We start from the raw sequence: 12,949 nt of genomic DNA, 5'->3' as shown, positions 1-12,949 counted from the left end.
TGTGAGTTAGTGTGTGTTAAAACGTCTGCGTGATTAAGCAATCCTGCCAGTTGAGAACTACAGTCTGCGATTCGATTTCATAATGCCAATGCCCACAATGCTGCCGAAAGGAAAAGGAGTGAAGGAAAAGTACGGCAATGGTGTCCTGTGAATGGTTCCCTTAAATGGGAACTTTTTGATCACTCTCCGTATAGTCCGGACCTTACACCTAGTGACTATCACATCTTCCTGCATATCAAAAAATGGCTTGCGTCTCAACGATTTGAAGAAACTGAGGTGTTAAAAATGGCAGTGTTGGATTGGCTAAACTCCTAGGCGGCAAACTTCTACATATGCATAGGGTATAGAAATAAAGCTTGTTCAATGATACCAAAATTGCTTGGAAAATAATGGTGATTATGTTGGGAAATGAAGTAGATATGTACGTGTTTGTAACTACTAATACAGTGTTCCTACACTTCTTTTCTTCTTTGATATAATCAGTTGGCCCTTATTTTTTAAATGCACCTTGTATTTTAAAGTTTTTACGAAACTGTGGTCCAAGTCCTAAAAATACAGTGATATTCAAATATTGGAAATCAGCTTCATCCACTTACAAGCTAACCAATTTAAATGTTTTTAAAACTGTTTGATATTCAAGGCTGAAAATCATCAGAATTTATGCCAGCTCTGCTCCGTTTATTACATGGTACTTTGTATTGTATTACATGTAGACATTTATTAAAGTAAAATTATTTTCCTACCTTTTCTAGTTTCAATTGGGAGGAGAAAGTAAGATCCTTCAAACCAGAGAGACATACAATGATGGCAAGTGGCATATGGTGGACGTTGTTCGTGTGGAAAATGAAGGACTTTTGACGGTAAATTAATATTTATATAATTTTTTTCTGGTGTTTTAGTCGAATCGTATATATTTCTGATGCACAAGTATGTTTGCTGCTGATTACTGGGGCTCAGAAGTTGATAACAAGTAATCAAACATTGTTTTAGAGTGCATTTTTTTTACCTTATTTGACCTATTCAGTATTTCCAGTATTTTTGCAGGGTTTTTTTTATTCCATTTTTAACTTGCGATTGTTTGTGCTGGTTAGAAACACCTAATAGTGCTGACTGTATTGTTAAATGATGATTATTGTTGAGGATTTGCTAGAAGTGTTTCTTACCTTGTCTCTATTATCATCTATAATTGAAACAATGCTGTTGGTAACAGTATTCTTCACGTTTATTTACCCTTTTGGCAACTGATCTACCCCTTGCTGACAACCAGAACTTATCCTTTCCAACATGGCTCGTAATTCTGATGTTCATTTTCCCTCTTCCTGTCCTCTCCTGTCTTCCTCTTTCTCTTTTCTTCCTCATTCTCAACCAAGGAAAGGAGAATATGTAAATTTATTTATTATTTTTTTCTACAATAGGTTGATGGTGAACAAAAGGGCAGAGGTAAAACACAAGGGGACGCAACCATCCTCTCTGTTGAAGAAAACATGTACTTTGGAGGCTATCCAGATTACCACAACTACAGAGGGGTTACCAATGTTGACTTCGATGGTTGTATCGATAATGTTCAAATAGACAGCACTCATGTTGATTTAAGCCGAAATACTAAGGCTGTTGGAGTTACACCTGGATGTCCAGTGAAGGTAAAGGAACAAATATAGTATTATTTTAATGTGGCAGACTGTGTTAATTCCTTGCACCAAATGGTGCCAGCTAGTAAGCATCTGATATGTTTTTTGGAGTTTGGAATACTAAAAAGACATTGGACATTGTAAACGAGTTAGAAGTTTCATAGTACATTTTACTTTGTATTTTTCTTATTTTCCAAGTGTGTAATATGGAAAAAAAAGTATAAATTGAAAAGCCAATGTTCTTTTTGTGGAAATTTTTGTAGATTACAGTGGAACCCCTATTTTATGTTCCTGTTTTCTTGAATTATGTACCTGGTCAAAAAAAGTAAAATTATTTTCCAGATTTTACATTTTCATGCATTTTTTCGCCTTGATTCAGCTGCAGCAGAAGGAATTTCATTAATGCTGAAACTATAAAGCAACATAGGCAAGTTGAGCTCCTGAAAAACATAAAACCAAGGTTCCATTGTATTACAATGAGTAGTGAGATGTAACGTCTGTGACAGAGTGGTTATCACAGCATGCTACAATGCTAGGGGTCGCAGATTCGGATCTCGACCTGAGCATGGGTGTTCTTTTGTTTTGAGTGTCCCTTCGTCAGTTTCATCATGTCATCACTTATCCTCATCATCACGATTAGCTAAAAGTGGCAGAAAAGGGATGCTAAATAACAAAAATGAAGTCAAATCAAAATCAGTAACAATCTAAGTAGAGGAAATTTCATACTTCATAAGGAAGTAAATTCATTGCTCTGCAATAACATAGTACAATAGGAAAAAAAGTTCTGTAGGATACAGAAATATGTTTGAAATAATTATTGGAGCTTTCCTGGCAGTGAATATTGAAGAGACTTATTTGGGCAATCAGTCAGGTGATTTCTGGATAGCTTGGAAGCCTATCCGGAAATCACCTGGCTGATTGACCTAGAAAACCTCTTCAAGAAATATGTTTGTTTGGCATCACTTATGCTTATGCATATTAATTTTTCAACTTTCAATCTTGCCATAAATTTCCTGGATTTGAATTTTTGCCAGGGCATAGGTGTTCTTTGTGAGTGTTACTTCATCTAATCATCATTCATCCTCATCGTTGTGATTAGCCGAAAGTAGCAGAAAAGGGATGCTAAATAAGAAAAATGCAAATACCTTATGCTTTAATGTTCTAAAACCATAAATAGGTTCTACTTATTAATCATAAAAATAAAAGTCCAATAAATAATATTATTAGCCCACTATTATAATTTATTTATAAATAAGATGACCATCATGTATCGTAACTTAACATCAGCCTTCTAATCAAGGGGTCCCGAGTTATAGCCTTTCTGTGCATAAAGTGGACTTATCAATCAATCAATTAAATATAGCATCAACTTTTTAAACAAACAATCTTATGATAGAATATGAAAGTTATATGAGAGGCAAGATTTAAATTTGATGTATTGCCACAGCAAGTGAATAGAATTTTTATGTTAAAAAGCTAGATAAGGCATCACATATTTTATTTTGTTTAATTGGTAGAGGCACATATTTTTGGTAAATAAAAAAGCAAAATTTCGGTACAAAAACGGAGTCAATTAAGGGTTCAAAAGCGGTAAATAAAATAAAATATCGGTGTTATAGCGGTGAAAAATTGGATGAAAAGTGGTATATAAAAGGACATTTTGGTTTTAAAATTGTGAATATAATCCTAAATTTGATTTAAAAACTACACTTATTCCACAGAATTTACATTTCACTTCTAATAGCACATTTATGTAGTTATCAGAGTATAAAGTTTATTTCTGTGTAAAGGAGTCCATTTTTGCTTCTCCAATATTAACAGCAGAATTAATAACTTTTCCGGGAATTGCATAACTCTCAGGATAATTCAGACTTCAGAAGGTGTCGCGTTGGTGAATAAACCGTGAATTTTGTGTTTAAGAGTTAATTTCGCTTTCTGCAGTTCATTTCGCATTATTTCGTGACAAAACATGGTCACAAAATGCATCTCACACCTTTCAAACACATGAAAAATTAACACTACAATGTGTTTTTTCAAATTTCGTTTTTTTGTCAAAAACGAAATATGCATGCCCCTATTAATTGGATTTGAATGTATGGTTTGTGAAATTGGCACTGACATTCACTGTGACATTTCTTCTTTAGGTTGCCAGTTTGGTATCATTTGATGAGAGCAAGCCAGGATATGTGAAATGGCCAAATGCATCTTCGAGTAACTTCCTCCAGCTGAATTTGAGGTTCAAGACTTCCACTGAGAATGGTCTCCTTTTCTACGCAACAAATACAGACCAAAGTTCAACTATGTCACTCTCGCTTTTGGGCGGTCGACTAGTCATGAGAAGTCAGGGACAGGAGATATCGACCAGCGAGGCCACAAGCTATAGTGATGGAGTGTGGCACGTTGTCACAGCAACTGTTGATTCAGAGGCTCTTCACTTAAACATTGATGATTATGATACGTTCAGGTAAATACAATGTAACTCAGATTTTACGTTCCTGGATTTTACATTTTACATTCAGTCATTATGGTCTCAATAGAGCAGATTTGACATTTTCCTTCATTTTATGGTGTTTGACCTTGGAACCCTGAAAAATGTAAAAATCAGGTTTCACTGTATGCATCTCCTGTGTAATCTGTTCAGATATGGCTGTATCATTGTGTTTTTCTCATCACTCTTTTCATCAGTTCATTGTTTCTCATTGTTGCAATTCACCCAAGAGGTAGAGAAGTGGCATTAATGAATATTAATGTCGTCAGTCCTCCCAAATGCTTCCCTAAAATTATGCTTAAGATCGCAAAAGAGATGATCAGAATATTAAAACAGATACCATTTAATCACATAATGCACTTTTGTCAAACTATATCAGTGCTAAACCAATGAAAATCCTTGACAATTATGAAAAATTGCATCTTTAGGGAGCTTTCAGAGTGAAGTGACAAGCTACAAGCAACACTTCTCACTTAGAAATGAACTTTCAGAAATAAATACAATGTTTTGCTCTGGAGTTGTGACATGCTGCATTTGTTCCTTCCATCTGTTTCTAGCACATGAGCAGTGAATGCTTTTTGACAGACCAGAGGTGAAATTCTGAAATTTGCAGTTACGTTGGTTCAAAGTGAATCCCCCACGTTGCATGTTACTTGTTGCTATGGTCTGACCTCTGCTTTATTCTCTGCCTTTATCCAGCTTAAACTGCTTGGCTGCAAGAGGATGTGTGTATAAGGAATGGAATAAATTACGCTCATCGCCCTTTACCAATATTTAATAGAATCCGCACAGGCGAGGGGGGCGGGGGGGAGATCACGCACGAGCCAGCAAGATATCTAAACACTGATAATGATAAACCCAAAGTGTCACCACTGTACCTGGTTTCCTTCAGATGTTCCTCGGCTGAGTCACGACGTGGCGCTGTATCGGTCCATCAAAGGTGTCCTCAGTGGCTTCGCCGGCGGAGTCTTGATCGAGAGAGCAAAGCGTGAAGTGTGTTGTGAGTGATAGTATTAATAAGTGTAAAACGTTTGGGCAAACCAACTTAATACTGTCACTCGCAACACACTTTGCGCTTCGCTCTCTCGATCAAGACTCCCCTGGCGACCTCTCGTCACCCGGACACTGCAGGCATTTTTGATTACACAGCATTGTATTCCAGCTCATGACATTAGTTTAGTTTGGCATTTTTGCAGACCTGTGAGATTACTAGAGTCCACAAAAGTAATTTGATTAAATTCAAACCAATATGAGAATATCAATCGAACATTTCATTGGATTTAAGATTACTCTTCATTCAAAGATATACCTAAAACAACCTATTAAAATATATAATTTTTTATAATTACAGGATAGATTCACCTGTGTCACCTCTTCATATCGTACTAGGATACATGTTTTTCGGTGGTTTACCTCCTTATATACCTGAACCAGGAGCATTGCTAGCAAATTACCCCTTCAGTGGATGCTTGAGTGATGCAACAGTGAATGGGGTGTATATTAACTTCGCTAATGCAACAGAAAGACCCGGGGCTATATTAGGAAAATGTGTAATGGATGTAGATGTGAAGAAGCCTCCAGGTAACAGAAAAGAAAACAATTTTTGAATTTATTACCAAATACATACTGCACATGTGCACTGGCAAACTTTTGTCTATGAATATGATAGCTTATTTTCTTGTGTTTAAATACAGACTTTTGTCAATGAATATATTTTATTTTGTTGTGTTTAAGTACTGATATCTTTCCATTAGGGATGGACGAATATGATTTTTCCTCCCAATTTCAATGGGGTATCACTATAAAAGTAAAGTATAAAATTGCATGTTGACTCTGAATGGCTTGTTCATTTCCTTAGCTAATGTATGTAACAGGTGACTTTTGTAAAATGAATTAGGAAGGGAGGTGGATTCAAATCTGAAATATTGGATAATCTTGAATACTTGGTGATATTTTAAAATATTTCTAGTCCCACCACCTGATGTGGATATACCAGTTGAACCAGAACCGGAAGTGCCTGAAATTCCTGAAGGTACGTAGGATTAAATTTCAGTATTCTCCATTAGTGATCTGACAGAGCAGGAAATTGACTGATTTCGATATATTTGCCAATAACTATTAACTAACTAACTAATTCTCTAGCTTTCTTAAACGAAGGTTTATGGTTGCATCAACAGAAGCTTTCCATCTGTCCCTATCCTGACAAGATCAATCCAATTGTTTCCATCCTTACTGATTTCTTTTAGGTCCATCTCAATGTTTTTCATCCATCTTCATCTTGGCCTTCCTACAGGTCTCTTACCATCAGGTTTCCCAACAAGAATCCTGTAAACTCTTCTTTCCTCTCCCATTCGTGCCACATGGCCTGCCCACCTAAGTCTTCTTGATTTAATTATTCTAGTAATATCAGGACACGAATACAAATTATGCAGTTCTAAATTATCCAACCTTCTCCACTCACCTGTCTCCTCATCCAAATATTTTTCTAAGGAGTTTATTTTCATATGCTCTTAATTTATGTTCCTCTTTTAATGTAATGGACCAAGTTCCACATCCATATAATACTGCAGGCAAAATTACTGTTTTGTATATTTTAACTTTTAGTTTCTTAGATATTATACGAGAAGATAAAATTTTTTCAGAGAAAAGTAACACGCACGTGGGAGACCCAGGTTCGATTTCCAGGATAGGTGATCTAAGGTAGGAGTTTTTCCAGCCTTGTTCTGCATAAAGCAGCTCTGGAGCTCACCAAGCCTCAAATAAATGGGTACCTGAGGGTAATCCTGGGAAATAAAGCTCACCTCCAAAATGGCCACATTCCCCTATATATGCCTCATGGCATGGTGCAAAGTGCACAGGAAACTTTACATTTACCTTACGCACAGAAAGGCTAATTGAGACTGGCTGTACAGTTTAAAGTGAGATCTGACCCACTATGTGCCTCTGCCATGTATCGAACCTGAAACCTATTACTCGAAGACATCTGGAGTTACTTTTCATGTCCGGAATATTTTGAGGTGTACCATACACAAGCATTATTATGAAATATCTTTTGCTTTAACAATCGATGCAAAATTTGATGCGAATATATGTGGTACTCTATCTCGGTGGCCAGCAGAGGATATTTAAATCAAGATTCAACAGAAATGGTCATCAGTGGAGGGTGGGGTTGATGTTTCATAAACTTAATAAAATAATAATTTATTAGAACTGAGAGTTAGGTGAAAATTGTGATTCAACCAGAGGTCTAACAGAGGTCTTTGATATTCCATGCTAAATGCTTTACCACTGAGCCACCAAGACAGGTTCAATATACAGTTGAGCCACATTGTTCACAAAACTCGTAATTGGTTTATTTAGCTAGTTCAGTTGAAATTATTTATTTCTTACATTTTAAATTGTATTGCCGTATAAATTTTACATGATGCCATATTTTATTGTAGAAGAAGATGGAGAGGAATCAGTAGAGGAACCAATAGAAGGACGAGTAACACAGCCACCACCAAGGCCTACTCAGCCTCCAACCCCAGTGCCTACACCAGCTGGACAGTGCCACCTGCCGCTACACCCAGCAGGGGATCCAGATATTGATGAATTTAGTGGACATAGATTCGGTATGTAGGCATACACTTGCCACAGTAGTTCTATAAGTGTTCACGTCAACAGAAGTATAGAGGATGTTTTCAGTTATTTACTCCTTTTTACTTACCAACATTTTTACTTACCAAGTACTAGCTAGGACACAGGCTTACTTACTACTTGACCCATTGAGTGATTGAATTTTAAATTTTGGTGCGTTAGCACATAGTCTATTTTGAACTGTCACATTATACAGGGTCCAGCCCCTTACCATAACTAAACCTAATATAACCTAAATGTAATGTCAATAGACTAAAATATTCTTACTTCGGTTAAAATATTCTTACTTCGGTTAAAAGCTATGGGGCACTCAGAACACATAAGAACAAAACACAGGACAACGCACACTCACCCCTACAGATGATTGTATTGGCCATTGGTCCACATGTCAGAATGGTCTTCAGTCTGCAAAATGCAGTCCAGGGTGTACTACGTGCAAGTAAGGTTGACAATTGGGTGTACTCTGTGGAAGGGTCACTCCTTGCACATCTTGACCCATTATACAGTGTGTCCACGCTAGAGGGATCGAGAAATAAATGCTCGCCATTTAAAAACAGATAAGGATATTGCTGTATTTTTCATATGACAGGAAAGGGAAACTCTCTGAGATTCTGCAACACTGTTTTCAGACAGCTACACGGTCGCGCATGCACGTCAATAGCTTTTGTCTCGAAAGGAAGCCAGGAGCCATTCAGTAGTCGATCGCGCAGTGGAAAACATGTGGACACCACAACAGAAAGTTCAGTGCGTGTTATGGCTAGCAGAAGAGAAATCTGTTACTCGGGTTCAACACCGTGTTCGTCGTACGTGGAATGTGGATCCACCTGGTCATAAAGCGATTCTCCAATGGGACAGAACACTCCGAGAAACAGGTTCTTTACTACCACAAACCGGCAAACATGCGAAAGTGTCTGTGAATGAGGCAACAATCGAACGTGTGAGAACGGCATTTGCAAGGAGTCCAAGGAAGTCTATCCGAAGAGCTAGTTCGAACTTCAAATTCCTAGATCGACTATTCACGAGGTCTTACACAAGCGACTCCATTTGACTGCTTACAAGATCGAGCTTCATCACCACATAAAGCCAAATGATCGTCCGCTTAGGGCACATTTTGCAGCTGAAATGCTTCTGCGAATTGAAAACGACAACTCGTATCTGGACAAGATTGTTTTGTCGGATGAAGCAACCTTTCATTTATGCGGCACAATCAATAGGCACAACTGCCGGATATGGGGTTCAGAGATTCCCCATGTTATTCAAGGACATGAGAGAGACACGCCTAAAGTGAATGTCTGGTGTGGATTGACGAGGAACTCTGTCATTGGACCATTCTTCTTAGAGGCTACAGTCACAGGACATGTGTATCTGGACATGTTGCAGAACTTCGCCATAGACCAATTTCCCCCAGGATCGATTTTCCAGCAAGATGGAGCACCGGCCCATTATCATCGAAAGGTGCGTGACTTCTTGGATGAATGTTTCCCCGATATGTGGATCGGAAGAGAAGGACCCCTTGCCTGGCCACCCAGGTCACCCAATTTGACCCTTTGGATTTTTTTTCTGGGGATATGTTAAGGACGTTGTTTATCAAGGAGACAGACCAAGAAATTTGCAGGAACTGAGGGGCCGCATCACAAATGCAGTAGTGCTTGTGACTCCCCAAATGCTAGAGAACACTTGGCGGGAAGTTGAATACCGTTTAGATGTGTGCAGAGCCACCAAAGGTGCACATATCGAGTTGCATTGAACATCATCTGAAACTCGGTGAGTTTTGTATCAAGTAAAAGTAAAAGTTTATGTTACCAATACATTCTGTTCACTAGAAATTATCACTTATTGCTCGATCCCTCTAGCATGGACACCCTGAATTAAGCAGAGGTAAGAGTTAGCTGAAATATCTATTGTCGACAAGATACTCGGGCAATGCTGAAATTTTTTGGTGACAAAGTTATTTCTTAGAAAAACAAGACTGCACATTTAAATATTTACTTTACAAAAATCAAGTTATATGAATTGCACATTTTTACTGTGGAAAAACGAACACACAAAATAACACATCCTTTCAATAAATTAACAGGGTCTGTCCCATTTCTAAAAATAACACTAAAATCCTTTTTTTTTTTTTTCTATAGTTTCACTGGTATCATCACGGGAAGAAATCCTTCATAAGGAACTGTAATAAACGAACGCATTACTTTCCCCTACTGGCAATGTCTTGCATTCAATCAGACTATCCAACAGGGTTGTTCATTTTTTTCACTGTAGTTTTGTGAACTTTTTATTAAGGATGAGCCAATACCACTTCAAAATCATACTGATACAAATACTTGGAAATTCAGATACATAAATTAGTTCAGAATATTTATAATTTTAATATGCAAGCTTTCAATACCATATCATACCTATTCCACAGGAATCTGCTGTATTCTCAATTTCACGTGAGGTAATCATTTAATTATAAAATCAATTTCTCCATGAAATAGTGTTGCAAGAATGATGAGAATTCTGCATTTTGTGTGTAATTTCTAAAATATTTAGACTCCATGAAATTATTGCGTGACATTTTTGCAGACTCTGTGAGACATTTGGACTCCAGAAAGTATTGGCCTGTAGAATTTAAATTACAATCAAAACATTCCAATACAGACAACACTGGTATTATGCAAGCAGTGTCAGCTCAGCTCGTCTGAAGAAAATAGTACATTTTTGGAAATTATTCAAGGTGCCAAAAGTAACCTATGGTAGAATTTATTTTGTGGCTGTTTATACATATGTATGTATTACTTGCAGGAACAGTTGCTGAAAGTAGATTTGAGTATAGGACTGTCCCAGACAAGTACAAAAATAAATATGACTTCACTGTTGAGTTTAAAACATTGGCAGAAAATGGAGTCATTTTCTATGTGGCTGACGGTCATCACACTGACTTCATTGCATTATATATCAAAGATGGAAAGGTACGTATGATGTGTACTTTATGTAATTATGTATGCATACATGAGAGTTGCATGTACCAGGTGTGCCAGTTAATAATTCTTAATTTCATCGCTGGAAGATGCAGGAAGCAAGGGTTGGTGCACAGTCTCAACTGTTATGTCAGTGACCGAGTGATCGTGATCGTGATATTGGGTTTGTGTGGGAAACATGTTGACCTTCAAACCAAATAAGGAGCATGTGCGGCACGTCCTACTTTTCTTGTTCAATCAAAAGAAAAACGTGAGTGAAAGCCATCGTATCCTTGTGGAAACGTACGGTGACGATGTCCTAACGCAAGACGCGTGTGTTCGTTGGTTTCGGCGATTCAAAAGTGGTGATTTCGACTTGAAACAAAGATCGCCCGGCCCAGCCGAAAAAATTCCAACATGCCGAATTGCAAGCACTGTTGGACGAAGACGATACTCAGACACAACAACAACTGGCAGAGAAGTTAAATGTTGGTCGCCAAACCATATCTGATCGTCTTCATGCCATGGGAAAGATCCAGAAGGCAGGAAAATTGGTCCCACATCATCTGAACGACAGACAAATGGAAAGGCGAAAAACGGTGTGTGAAGTGTTGCTTTCTCGGCATGAAAGAAAGTCTTTCTTGCATCGGATAGTGACAGGACGAAAAATGGATCTACTTCGAGAACCCAAAATGCAAAAAGTCATGGATTGACCCAGGACAACCTTCAACATAGACCGCAATACCGAATCGCTTCGGAAGGAAGACAATGCTGTGCATTTGGTGGGATCAGAAGGGTGTGGTGTACCATGAGCTTCTGAAACCAGGTGAAACAGTGAATGCCATTCGCTAACGTCAACAATTCATCAATTTGAGCCATTCATTGATCAAAAAGTACCCAGATTGGGTGACAAGACACGGAAAAGTGATTTTGCAGCACGACAACGCCTCATCACACACAGCGAAAGGCGTCAAGAGACACCATTTCTGCACTTGGCTGGGAATTCTTGCCCCACCCACCAGACTTAGTCCCTTCGGACTACCACTTGTTTTCATTGATGTCTCACTCACTTTCCCAGCAACACTTCAACAATTACGAAGATGTCGAACAATGGCTTGCTGACTGGATCACCTCAAAATGTGAACGATTTTTCTGGAAGGGCATCCACAATTTGATGGACAGATGGGCAAAATGTGTAGCTAGCGATGGCGCATACTTTGAATAAAGCATTTGTTACCTTTCTCCCCAGATACACTTGTTTTCTTTCAGATCAATTAAGAATTATTAACCGGCACACCTGGTACAACATAGGTGATAAGTTCATATGATTGACAGCTTTGTTTACAGTGCATATTTTTTGCTAGAATATTTTGAAATTTGATTTACATGGTAAAATATTTATTGCTTTAGCAATTTAATGAGACAAATATTTAAGGCTAGAAAATATAATACATCACCCTTCACTGTTTCTCTGCTTGGGTTGGTATAGAAGTAAAGTTCTTTGCATTAGGGACATGAAATACTGGCCAATACTGATAAAATACCAATACAAAATTTACTGATATTCTACCAATCTATATATATTATTTTAAATAAATATATAAAAATGGATATATGTATGTGTGTATGTTTGATCTGGCATAACTTTCGAACGCTTGGAGCGATTTTTTAAAAAAACTTGGTACACATATCACTTGCAATCTGGAAATAAATACTGTGGGGGTAAGAGACCCCTGGCACCCCTAGGGGTGACATGTAAAAATAATCGAGAACCACTGATATTAAATTCCGTACAGACAGACATCCGTGACTCGATGCAATCCGCACAACGATAGTGTTTCTCGGGTTGTCTAACATTCAGGCTGTGTTGCGAATGGAATCCATAGTTTTCGTGACACTCCCAATGCGGTTCAACTCAAAGTTCATCACCTATCGGCATGGGGAGTGAGAGAGGGTGAAAAATAAAATGCCAGAAATTAGTGTCGATTAATGTCGAATTCATAGTTTTCGGATTCACTAAGCTAATTGGTGACATTCACGATCACATTTAAAATTATACACTATAGTTAGAATTCATTATTTTCCTGTCTAATACAAGATTGGGATAAATAAATGCCCGGGCAATCAGCTAGTCTGATATAAATTTCAAATGGTCCTTGAAAAATCTGACTGGTTCATTGACCTCCTTAATAAATTTGTATTAACTAGATGACTGAAATGCAAAAGAAGCTGCACATTTAGATATTTAC

General features: G+C 37.7%; 1 protein-coding gene across 2 annotated transcripts in view; it reads left to right on the top strand.

The window, feature by feature from the left end:
- Nucleotides 1–12,949, top strand: part of LanA (laminin subunit alpha) — a 137,518-nt gene that overhangs the window by 114,496 nt on the left and 10,073 nt on the right. For both annotated transcript variants that reach the window (XM_083122227.1, XM_083122228.1), the window contains 7 exons: nucleotides 753–860; nucleotides 1,416–1,640; nucleotides 3,773–4,092; nucleotides 5,468–5,697; nucleotides 6,086–6,148; nucleotides 7,560–7,730; nucleotides 10,546–10,712. In XM_083122227.1, coding sequence (XP_082978353.1) covers nucleotides 753–860; nucleotides 1,416–1,640; nucleotides 3,773–4,092; nucleotides 5,468–5,697; nucleotides 6,086–6,148; nucleotides 7,560–7,730; nucleotides 10,546–10,712 — 1,284 coding nt within the window. The remainder of the gene's footprint in view (nucleotides 1–752; nucleotides 861–1,415; nucleotides 1,641–3,772; nucleotides 4,093–5,467; nucleotides 5,698–6,085; nucleotides 6,149–7,559; nucleotides 7,731–10,545; nucleotides 10,713–12,949) is intronic.

This window comes from Lepisma saccharinum, chromosome 5 (assembly GCF_977018435.1).
Source record: "Lepisma saccharinum chromosome 5, izLepSacc3.1, whole genome shotgun sequence".
Taxonomy (NCBI): Eukaryota; Metazoa; Arthropoda; class Insecta; order Zygentoma; family Lepismatidae; genus Lepisma; species Lepisma saccharinum.
The sequence above is the reverse complement of the archived record's forward strand: the minus strand, read 5'-3'. Positions and strand labels throughout refer to the sequence as shown.